At 37.0% G+C, this 12,618-nt stretch overlaps 2 protein-coding genes across 6 annotated transcripts in view; both read left to right on the top strand.

Moving 5' to 3' along the window:
• dnajc6 (DnaJ (Hsp40) homolog, subfamily C, member 6) overlaps window positions 1-3,840 on the top strand; it is a 50,304-nt gene extending 46,464 nt beyond the window's left edge. For all 5 annotated transcript variants that reach the window (XM_067459799.1, XM_067459795.1, XM_067459796.1 and 2 more), the window contains one exon: window positions 1,671-3,840. In XM_067459799.1, coding sequence (XP_067315900.1) covers window positions 1,671-1,772 — 102 coding nt within the window. In that variant the 3' untranslated portion in view covers window positions 1,773-3,840. The remainder of the gene's footprint in view (window positions 1-1,670) is intronic.
• Window positions 3,841-11,196: 7,356 nt separating this feature from the next.
• lepr (leptin receptor) overlaps window positions 11,197-12,618 on the top strand; it is a 59,211-nt gene continuing 57,789 nt past the window's right edge. Inside the window, exon 1 of the mRNA XM_067459793.1 lies at window positions 11,197-11,338. The gene's annotated coding sequence lies outside the window, so the exon portion shown is untranslated. The remainder of the gene's footprint in view (window positions 11,339-12,618) is intronic.

Raw genomic sequence — 12,618 nt, 5'->3', positions numbered from 1 at the left:
AACATCATCAAAGTAGTCCATATGTGACATCAGTTAGTTAATTAGAATCTCTTGAAGCATCGAAAATACATTTTGGTATAACAAAAAAATAACAAAATCTACAATTTTATTCAGCATCAGTCTTCGTTCCGCGTTTGTTTTCAAACCTCAAATAAAGATTCAAATTCCCATGAATCAGTGAATCGATCAATGATTCAGATCGGCAATGTCATGACATGTGATTTCAGCAGTTTGGATCACGTGTCAAACTGCCAAACTACTGAAATCACGTGACATTGGCGATCCGAATTATTGATCGGAACGACATTAGGGTGAATCATTAATAACATCAATTTAATTTTTGGGTTAACTAACCCTTTAAAGCACTTATAAAGAAAGTATGAAGTCTTAAAAGCGCAGCTGCAAAATACAACATTCAAAAGTTCGGGGTCTATAAGGATTAAAAACAGTTATGCTGCTTAATATAAAAGTCCCACGCTCCCTGCTCCTCCCCATCATGGCGGATGACAGCAGGCTCCGGCCCATGACTTTTCCATTTTAAGGGGCATATCTACTGTAAGACTGCAGTGTAAACGCCCATTGCTGTGATTTGCTAGCATCTTTGTATATGAAGTAGCTACCGTAAGTATTACATGTTTTTCATGTTTTTACTATCACAGCTCTCAAGGTTAACTCATTGTGAAAAGTGCAGATTATGGCATTACATTTAGATCTATGGCATTATATTCAGATCGTGTCATGAAAAAAAGCTCATCATTGCAACTCGATTTCTGCACACTAACAAATGCCGTCATCATAACTAACAGTGCAAACACATTGTAAATGAGAGATCTGTTGGTTATTATGGGAGTTTTGGCGTGGGTCTCAGGCACTGATAAACTTGTACTGTTTGATTGACAGCTCCGGCGATCAAAAGGGGACTTTCTTTGTTCGCTCTCTATACTATATAATTGAATCAGTTTAAATAACAGATTATTTTCATCCTACTAAGAGAAACAATATGAAGTTGACCGTTTAGTCTCTGGTTTGATTTACACATAGACAAAGAACATCTGACTGTACATGAATCATTACATATCAGAAATCACTGGTCACAGATCTGGCATTAGAATTAACATGGTTACATATTGTTGTGGCAATACTGTCGAGTCATTATCGTAAAAGTCTGTTTGCAAAGCCTACGCCGAAATTGGTGACTGATTTACCAAATAATCCACAGTGAAATGTACCGAATACAAAAGTATTGCTTTAACTAAGACATTCCATGATGAAAATAAATAAAATTGCCACATTCCTAGCATTAGGATCCATTGGAAGGTAATGTTATTTGTAGTCCATTCTTTATTGCTTTTCTCTCCTTGTCATCTCACTAACAAGCTAGTGGGTGAGGCCAGAGTTCCAATGATCTAGGTGTAGGTGTTGATTTTCTTCTGCAGAGGAGGTCTTTCCCCTATCTATTATATCACAAGCACATTCCACAATGAGTCGTTCACTGGGCGTGGTAACAATAAAAGCTGTTTTTGGACTAGTTTTCAGTTTTGAGACTTACAGGATATTCTTACAGTATGCTACCTTTTATGTCAAAATCTCAAGGAAAATTAGATTTCTCAGTTCATGACATCTAGTTAGATATCTAGTAAAGGCATTTTTCTTTCTCTTCCCATCTGCAGGCTACGGGACAACCTTACGAACAATATGCCAAGATGATTTTTATGGAACTAAATGATGCCTGGTCAGAATTTGACAGCCAAGGACAGAAAGCACTGTACTAAGACTTACTGTATATGATCAAAGTCAGCAGTTCCTGCCCAGATTAGACACCCTGCAACCCAAAAGTCCTTGAAACGCTCCTTTGTTATCTCTCCCACCTCCAGGACCCTGCTTCATAGAGACGTCAGAGCTTACATCTACAGTATAGTTGTGTGTATCTCTCTATCGTTCATCCACTAGGCCAACATAACTGCTGTATGAGAAGACTGCTGTTGGAAAAAGTAGCATTCAGCATTTGTTTGTGTCTTTCCCCGGACTTGCCTACATAACAGAGTTCAGACTTTGTCGTTACACAGCTGTGAGTTATGAACATTATCAGTCAACCAGGTCATCATGGAATGTTGGGTGGAATTGATTCAGGGTTCTTTGGGTGAGTTTTTGATTCATTAAAGTGGTTTAGTGCTGAGGAAACAAAATAATAAATGATCAATATCCTGCAAGACAAGCCACAGGCTGCCGTGGCTCGCAAAACTTTGTTAAACAACACAGAGTCTGGTCCTTCATAGAGAGTTATTTAATAAAGTTTTGCATTCTACAGCAGTATGCAGGATCTTTTCTATTTATTCCATTGTATTGACTGTGTCCTACTGTACACACCTGCTCGTGGCTGCATATATGTGGGAGGGGTGTTTATTTATTTGTTGGCTTTGCAAGACAACTATAAAATGCGTAAAAATAAAAGTGTCTCTGTAAAATGGGCTAAGACTGTGGTTTCCCGTACAGTCAGGGGCTAGTGGTTTAGAAAGATGTGTGCAAATGAAAAAACACTCCAACTAAAACCTGCAACCATTAAAAAATCGTGTGTGATGTAACATGTAACTTAAGAGAAGCAGTGCTGGGCGGGCAAAAGCACAATAAATATGAGAGACTTTGCAGGAAATGGGAGGTTTCTCAAACTTGATCTGTGAAATGCAGTAGATTTAACTAGAAGTTTATTCTTACGTTGTTTTCTACTGAATATTGATCTGTCTGTATATGTTGCACTATAATAACATACTGTTTACAACATACAAATCCAAGGAAATTGTTTATTCATAGTTATTCCATAGAAACAAAGAAACTAGTAGTTTTGCAGGTACCTCCAAGTACATGGTTTGTTTCGATCTATACCTGTATATTGAAAGCTAAGGTTGTCTTTACATGCACAATTTACTGTATGTTAACCTGATATCTTTATCTGGTTAATAGTGCCCTAAAGTCATACTTAGTACTTTTACAAACTAAAATTTAAGCTTGAAAATGAAACAAAGCCTTTTGTCTCAGAAATGTGATCGATGGAACGTGTTCAAATCCCATTGTTTTATTACCATAGTGTCTTTTAAAACAACTGAACATATCATGTGGACCATTAATATTTTGACATATAAAATCATAAAAGCAACATAAGTGGATACATCCTTAAAAATCCAGCTCTTCGGCATATCTCGGTATCCTCATAATGTACTGCATGTTTGACTGTAAGTGGCACGTGGTCCAGAAGAAGTTTCTGGAGTGTACAGCCACTAAATCTGCCCTTTCTCTTCTCAGTATATTTGCACTTGAATGGCATTAGATAAATCCAGAACACACTTACGTAACTTGCAGTACTAGCTGTACATCTCGTTCATGCTTTGCCTTCCTCTTTTCAAGATCATGTGGTGATATACTGAAGCTTTACCTGTTATCAAAGCAGTCTTCTCTTACATTTTGCCATCAGTTACCTTCCTCTTGACACAATCTGGCACTAAGGACTTGAATGCATACAATGGACAAAGACAACAGATTAGTGGGAATTGAATAAAGAAGGAACTTTTCCACCACCCTCTCTCGTGGACTGAGCCGTTTATCTTCAATCTTAGGATATAATGTTCGGAAGCTAACCTCTGTATACAGTAGTGAATGTGTGGTGTTCAATAATGCTGTTCTCTGTAAGGAAGTGGTATGGTTTGGATACAGCTCTGTGTTTGTTTGCTGTATCAGTATTATTGTGACATGAATTTGTTTTCTGTCTTTTTTTTCTGTTTCTCTTCTCCATATGGAGCTGTACATATGATAATGTGCATTGCACAAATAAATGGGAAACAAAAAGAGGTTAGTGTGAATTTTTTTTTTTTTTTTTTTTTTTTTTATGGGGTTGAAAGGTAAAATCATTGTGTTGGAAGAAAATGGGAATTAAATGGATAGTTCACCCAAAAATGAAAATTAGCCCATGATTTTCTACTTCATCCACTGCAAAAAAATTGTTTCTTACTTAGTATTTTTGTCTTGTTTCTAGACAAAATCTAAAAAAAATTCTTAAATAAATAAACATTTACTAGACAAATAAAAATTATTGTCTTGTTTTGGGGAAAAATAACTAATAATAATTATAATAAAAAATTATGATATTATAATAACTAATAATACATATAATAATTTAAATTAAGAGTTTTTGCTTAAAATAAGCAAAATAATCTGCCAGTGGGGTAAGCAAAATAATCTTGTTTTAAAATATTTTGCTTACTCCACTGGCAGATTATTTTCATTATTTTAAGTAAAAAACTCTTAATTCTGAGTTATTTTTCCCAAAACAAGACAATTACTTTTGCTTGTCTAGTAAATATTTCTTGTTTTAAGAATTTTTAGAAGTTTGGACTAGAAACAAAACAAAAATTCTAAGTAAGAAAAGCAGTGTCCTAGGTATATATATATCTGAGAATCTGAGTTATTAAAAAAATAATATTAATATTAATATTAAAAAACGTCCTGACCAAACCAAGCATTATAATGGCAGTGAATGGATGTTTCTCTTCTAAGAAAAGTCCATAAAAGTGCATCTATCCATCATATAACAGCTCCAGGGGGTTAATAAAAGCCTTCTGAAGTGAAGCGATGCGTTTGTGTAAGAAAAATATCCATATTTAAAATTTACAAACTAGATTCTCTAACTTCCGCTAACTGTCGTACGCGTGTTCACGAGAGACTGGCGTTCCAGCGTTTGACGTAGGAGGCCCAGGTGAGAATGTGCTAGTTCTCACAAGAACCAAGTTTTGTTTTGCTCTATCCTCTGCACTTCCGGGGTCATCACTGCAAAACTGGAACGGCAGTTTCTCGTGAACGCGCGTACAACAGTAATTTTTATTTTTTGGTGAACTATCACTTTAAAGCGATAGTTCATCCAAATATGAAACTTCTATTATTATTTACTCACCCTAACTGTTTGACTTTCAGCGGTTTTATAATAAAAATTAATAGGCTCCAATATTGTTACAGAGTTTCTTCAAAATATATACATTGTGAAGAAATAAATGCATATAGGTTTGGAAAAACATGGGGGTGAGAATTTAGATTTTTGGATGAACTATACATTAAAGATTGCATAAGTATCATAATTCTAATAGGATCCTATGTAGAAAAAAAAGTTTAACTTCAATTTATTCTTTTCATGCAAATATAATGACTGGCTTTCAAAAGTTATGTACAAATAAAAAGTGGAATGTCATCACTATTAAAAGCCAGTGAAGAATGAATCGTATTACTAAACGCCTAAAAGTTTATAGTGCAAAACATTAGCAGTAAAGAATGTAATGAAAAGACTGACTAATCCTGCTGAGTCATCATCAGATCCTCTTTCTTTGGCTGACTCACTCGAGTTATCCCGCCCACATCTTTAGCATATGAGGGTTTTTAATGACCAACATTTGCTGGGGGTGAAGGTCAGGATGAAAAAAAAAGGGAAAAAGAGTAAGTTTGATGAGAAACATTGCTGGAGAATTTGCTCTAAGGCAAAACACACTGGCTTTTACAAAGAAAAAGTGGGTCAGATCAAATCTTTGCTTGACCCAATTTGACTTGTTCTTTAATGCAGATTGCTCTGTGCCCTCTTAAACCATGGCAGTCTGACCCCTTTGACCCCTGGGAAATCCCCTTAGCTGTGATTAGAGATAGTGCCCACAAGATGGCAGCAATACTGTGATCATCTTTCCACTATATACAACACAAATTTCCCAGAATATCTAAACCCTCTGTGCTACATCGTCATTTATAAATTAAGCTAAATAGAATGGATTTCAAACAATAATAATGTTCAGCCAATAAAATTGACAGCCCCTTTAGCTTATAAAATTGAAATGTGCTCACCATGTGCTTCACATATAACGAAGCACATGAATAGAGTCTTCACCATATCAGTTGTTGCAGTCAATTATTTTTGTCTTCTAAGAGTGTTTTAAACAGATATCATAGACCTAGATCATAACGGTGAATGGCCCAGGTCATTATGTTAAGAAGTATACTCATTCCTTCACTGAGGGTCCATAACAAAGAAGCTCTTGTTTGAGTCCTGGTCTTTAAAACAAGGGAACTCTGAGTCAACATCATGTAAGGGACTGTAATGGGGTGAAATTCTGCCCTAGTCAACATCTTCATCTTCTCTCTACCAATGGCATGTTATGCATTTCTTTATTACAAACCCGATTCCAAAAAAGTTGGGACACTGTACAACTTGTGAATAAAAACAGAATGCAATGATGTAAAAGTTTCAAATTTCAATATTTTAATAATTTTAAGGGGAAAATGAGTTGATTTTAAATTTCATGGCATCAACACATCTCAAAAAAGTTGGGACAAGGCCATGTTTACCACTGTGTGTCATCCCCTCTTCTTTTTATAACAGGAGACAAGTTGCTCAAGTTTAGGAATAGAAATGTTGTCCCATTCTTGTCTAATACAAGCTTCTAGTTGCTCAACTGTCTTAGGTCCTCTTTGTCGCATCTTCCTTTTTATGATGCACCAAATGTTTTCTATGGGTGAAACATCTGGACTGCAGGCTGGCCATTTTAGTACCCGGATCCTTCTTCTACACAGCCATGATGTTGTTTTTGATGCAGTATGTGGTCTGGCATTGTCATGTGGGAAAATGCAAGATCTTCCCTGAAAGAGATGTCTTGATGGGAGCATAATGTTGTTTTAGAACTTGGATATACATTTCAGCATTGATGGTGCCTTTCCAGATGTGTAAGCTGCCCATACCACACACACTCATGCAACCCCATACCATCAGAGATGCAAGCTTCTGAACTGAGCGCTGATAACAACTTGGGTTGTCCTTATCCTCTTTAGTCGGGATGGCATGGTGTCCCAGTTTTCCAAAAAGAACTTCACATTTTGATTCGTCTGATCACAGAACATTTTTCCACTTTGCCACAGTCCTTTTTTAATGAGCCTTGGCCTAGAGAAAACACCTGCGCTTCTGGATCATGTTTAGATATGGCTTCTTTATTGACCTATAGAGTTTTAGCCGACAACAGCGAATGGCACGGTGGATTGTGTTCACCAACAATGTTTTCAGGAAGTATTCCTGAGCCCATGCTGTGATTTTCATTATAGTAGCATTCCTGTATGTGATGCAGTGCCATCTAAGGGCCCGAAGATCACGGGCATCCATTATGGTTTTCCGGCCTTGACCCTTACGCACAGAGATTGTTCTCTGAATCTTTGGATGATATTATGCTCTGTAGATGATGATAACGTCAAACTCTTTGCAACTTTTCTCTGAGAAACTCCTTTCTGATATTGTTCCACTAGTTTTCACTGTAGCGTGGTGGGAATTGGTGATCCTCTGCCCATCTTTTGAGAGACACTGCCACTCTGAGAGGCTCTTTTATATCCAGTCATGTTGCCAATTGACCTAATAAGTTAACTTTTCCGGCCTCTTATTGCTACCTGTCCCAACTTTTTTGAAATGTGTAGCGCTCATGAAATCCAAAATGAGCTAATATTTGGTATGGCATTTCAAAATGTCTCACTTTCAACATTCGATATGTTTTCTATTGATTCTATTGTGCCCCAACTTTTTGGGAATCGGGTTTGTACAACATTTCAGACAACTTTGTTAGACTCCAGAGTCTATTTAATTAACACTGTGATCAGAATGAACTCATCAAAATCGGATTCTACATTTCTTCCTATAATAAATAGTGCAAATAATTGCAGGGATTACTTTTTATTGCTTGATTTTCCAGTTCTATGCAATTATCTACTTGTTGCGAAGTGCATCATGGCATTTGATTCCCTACTGGCCTTGAGTGTGAACACGTTTCAGGAGCATAGCATGAGTTTGTACAGTTCAAAACTAAAATGGCAGTTTCAACATCATGCACCTGCACTGTAACTCCTGCGCTATCAAAATGACGTGTACTTGACTTGCATAGATGTTCATATAAAGACATGGAGACATGCATAGACAGGAATATGTTTGTGTAGTTGTCTGTATCCTCTTTCACATCCTTTTGTTCAACCCTCTGAGTTGGCATTGCAGGTCCATTTACGTCAGCAGGCTGCGGGGATGAAGTTTTAACAAGGCCATAGAAGAGTCAGGCCAAAAAACTTTATGAGTGACAGTGAAATGAAATGTGCTTAACACAAAATGGAAAATAATTTTGTGGTCCAAGAGAACAAAAGCTGTCAGGATGGCAAAAGAGAACCTTCATTTTGTCAGTAGTTTAAATAAATATTGTGAAAGTGTTACCATTCTGTGCAGATTCACACTCTGTTGGGTCTCTTTCTCTCACTTCAGAATAAGTGAAAATAATGTCCTAATTCCGAGCCAAACCCGAGGGTTCAATTAAAGCAAAGTTACAGTCACATTAAAGCAGAGCCATGATGGAAATCTCCATTACCACGCTTGACTGTAAATTACATCAATGATTTGGTCTAATTAATGAATTATACTCGGATGGGTTCAATTTCAACTGCTTGGGAATTTGGGCCAATGTGCACATTTATAATTTGAATATAGTATTTGTAGTAATTTGTAGTATTGCTCTTAGTAAAATAGTTTATTATGTGTGTCATCATTTTTTCTGTCCAGATTTATCTCTTGCTGAAAGAAACCCCCTCTGCTTGACAAAATTGAGTATACTTTCTTTAAAGCCATAATATGTGATTTTTCGCTGCTATAGAGGTCGCTTATTCAAAACAAATGTGTAGCTTGATGATGCCTTGATTTCGCTGGCTGAGCCAGCACGGCTTCTTCCGCTCATGAGTATGTGGTTACGCAGCACTGTTTTATCATATTAGATACATTATTTGAGTGTGTTGAAAGTTGTTATAATGCTGCTCTGTGCATTCGCTCGGCTAACATGAGACACTTGTTGCACACTGCAGTAAGCTAAATCGATATTAGGCACGGTAAAACATGGTACTCTCGGTAAACCAAGAAAGCAGATTTAAACGATAATACTAACTATGTTGAGCTAACAATGATTAGGTTTCTGTCAATGAATGCATCTTAACAGTTGCTCATCTGTTTAATAAAACACGGATGCAGCCCAGGTTAAAATAGCTTATTTCTCTGGATTTATAAATTCTTCGAAACATTTGGGATATAAGTACACAATTCAAAATTTGTAACATTGTTTTAGTGGTTTTGGGATATTTTAATCGAAAAATCTTACATATTGTGCCTTTAATTGAACTATTGAATCATTCAACCAATCCATTCAAAACCGCTGATTCATTCAAGAATGAAACAATTGACAGTTTAGGAATGAGCCATTGAATCATTCACTCAAAGAATTTGTTCAAACACAGATTGGTTCAGTAAAAAAAACACACAATTGTTTTGTTTGGAAGTATTCGCGTTGGTGGCGCAAAACCAATAAAGGAACAGGGAATAGTGAGTATAAAGGCAAGTTACTAAATATTATTGTGTGTGTTTAACTTCTTATAAAAGCAATATCACACTTGCAATTGTCTGTCTTTATTATAAATGACAGAAAGAGTGACTTGCTTTAAATGTAAGTAATAGCTACTCAAAACGGAAGAGCTCATAAAATAAAAGATGAAAGAACTTGCATGCTGGATTTTCATAAGGCAGTAGCTTTAAAGCGTACATGGTAGTGCATACAGCAAAAGATATGTTCAAAGCCTTGAGAACAAACATCATAAATCAGTGAGTGAATTATTTATGAGCCAGAGTTTTGGTTTTGAATCATAACTACCATCCACACCAAACTGTTGGTTCATTATATGAGAGTACATGACGACATTTACCCAAACACACTGAGTCAGGCAGGCTTCACAAATGGAACTGATCAGTGCCTTCGAGTGTGATTTCAGTTGTTGATCTCGGCACCTCCTTTAGAAGTTAGCATTGTCAATGTGACATTTCCCCAAGCTTTGTTTTATCTAACTCATTTTTAATGGTGCTTTTTATTCATCTCACATGTTCAGAATGAGGAAATATTCCTCCAGGTTTCCCAGAGGACATCATCTCAATTTCTCAACTGGAAACCTAAGGACAGTCTTATGAGGACACAGTTATTGTGCATGTGGCTAACAATAAAGTACTGTATTAGTCTGAAAAATGCACATCATAATTAAGACGATATAAGTACCAGCCAGGCGTATAGTGGATTTTTTTCTTCACTTGTCCACGTCAAGGCACCAGATAATGACTTAGTTTAGTCAATATTTAGGTTTTATTTTGTTGTTGTTAAAGGCTGCTGTTACATAATATGAACTTTTAAATACACATTATTTTAACCAATGAATATATAAGGGAATCTAAAAATAGTAATTTCTCCATCCTCTTTTACTGTTAATCAGGATACATATTGCAGCTGCTGCTGTGGAAACTACAGCTATAATAGTCAAAATAATAAATAGTTTGGAGGAAGTTTATGGGAAATGTTTCATCTGAGCCAGAATAACAGGTGTAGGGATTTCACACAATAGCTTTGATGGGACAGTTTATTTCGTCTGTCAAGAATAGAACGCTTTAAAATTCAAGATGGCCAGATAGCTGTGAACAGCTGTGACTTGAAATGCTGTGAGAGATTGTTGACATTTTTATTTAGGTAATGCAGTGTTTCTATAAAGCAATTGCATGGCGATTAGGACCTCGATTTTGAAAGTATGCTAACAAATAGCATTTTAGTTTAATAATATGTTTATTTACTTCAAAAGACTGACCTAATATTCATTAAACGATTAACCTTAATGCAGACCGTGCAACTACCAAATACGGCAAATACAATAATATTACAAACATTTTCCAACAAGAAATTGTATCTTGGTCGTGCTGAGGTAAAGGAAACATGCTGGCACAGTATAGGCAAACATTCTGAATACACACACACTGGATACATACACGTGTATTTTTAGTGAACAATCTATCACTTTTTAAAACCTAGTATTTGTTGCCTGGCAAATTTAGAATGAGCCTTTAGTCAGCTCTCTCTCTCTCTCTCTCTCTCTCTCTCTCTCTCTCTCTCTCTCTCTCTCTCTCTCTCTCTCTCTCTCTCTCTCTCTCTCTCTCTCTCTCTCTCACTCACTCTCACACACACACACACACACACACACACACACACACACACACACACACACACACACACACACACACACACACACACACAAATAGTTGATTGGTGTGTATTTCTGGCACTCCCTCAAAATAGCTCCATGTTTGCCTGGAGACCCATGGGAAAGAAAAAGTTGGGTCAACAAATTCACCGGAAGAAAACTAAGCTCTCTTACTTTTTTACAAACATTCACTGATGTTTTCTCACTTTTCAAGAGCACTGGCTGCAGCATACAAACAAAACAGGTGAGTTTTTGTTCTTGATTCCCGTTTGTTCTTGAGTTTGTCAAGTGTATATTGGCTGTACCTGCTGCATTTGATAAATAATTCATATAGAAACAATATCAATGGTCACAGCTGTTGAATTATAGGCTGCTTTGAGTTATTATTGGTTAGATGTGATAGATGGAAAATTTATTTAAGGATTATATTAGATGCATTAATATGGCTAACAGATGCAACATGTGGACAAGACTGCTCTTATATCTAATAATTGGTCCCTGCTCTATTCACCATAAAAAAGAAGCAAAACTGAGTCAAACTGAGTGATTATGTCATATGTTTACTTCGTTCTTGCAAAATGAGAGCCAATGACTGCTTTGTTGTCCTATAAGGACAGAAAGAGAGCAAGTGAGTGCACCTTATCAGCTCCTGATCTAGTCCTTGAAGTGTTCTGAGCAGACTTTTAGAATTACAGCCGATTTAGAAGCTGCTAAAAGCACATTGTGTTATCACCGCTTGCACGAGGACAAGTGCTGTTCTTTATGCTAATGATGGCCTGGTGTATCACTTGATAATAAAGGGGGTAATTTTTTCCTGGTTTTGAACCCAAGTCTACATCTAATCCTAAACCTAATCATATACTCAATAGTTTGCACAGAATGTGTTTTTGCATTCTGTCTCACTGATTGTAAACATGTGCTACACGGACATCATTGACCAGCATCTATTGTGCAGCGCCTTGCATTTTTAAAAGCAAAAACACATTCTGTGTGAATGGCCCCTAAGGCTATTGTTTAGTTTTTGTTTCCAGTCTGGTTGGTGCTGGTCTAGCCAACAAAAAATTTGCTGATTGAGCAGCGTGGTCTTTCTAGTGAAGCTAATGACTGAGGAAATTTTGCTAATTAAGTGGCCTGGTGGGGTCACTAACAGCAGCATCCTAAAAACTTCACATATCTTCAGTTAAAGGTGCACTATGCAACTTTCCATCCAGTGGAGGGTGCCTATTCTAAACAAAGGTGTAGTTTGATGACGCCAAGTGGGAGTGCAGTATCTTGGGACATGTGGTCTTCACCTCACAGCCGGTGGGAAATAGGACTCGGGCAGAAATCATGTTCATGGATGTGGTTATTAACGTTACTGTAGTGTAAAGCAGATCAGGACCGAGTGTTGTGGAGCTGAGCGCGGCTGCTGGAGCGATTATTATACAAACACACGGCTCGCGAGCACCGGGACTTGTATTATGACGGGACGGGACACAGTCACCGGGGGCGCACACTTTCGCTTTTTCCAGTCAGTTAAAGCAG

This window comes from Pseudorasbora parva, chromosome 12 (assembly GCF_024679245.1).
Source record: "Pseudorasbora parva isolate DD20220531a chromosome 12, ASM2467924v1, whole genome shotgun sequence".
Taxonomy (NCBI): Eukaryota; Metazoa; Chordata; class Actinopteri; order Cypriniformes; family Gobionidae; genus Pseudorasbora; species Pseudorasbora parva.
The sequence above is the reverse complement of the archived record's forward strand: the minus strand, read 5'-3'. Positions and strand labels throughout refer to the sequence as shown.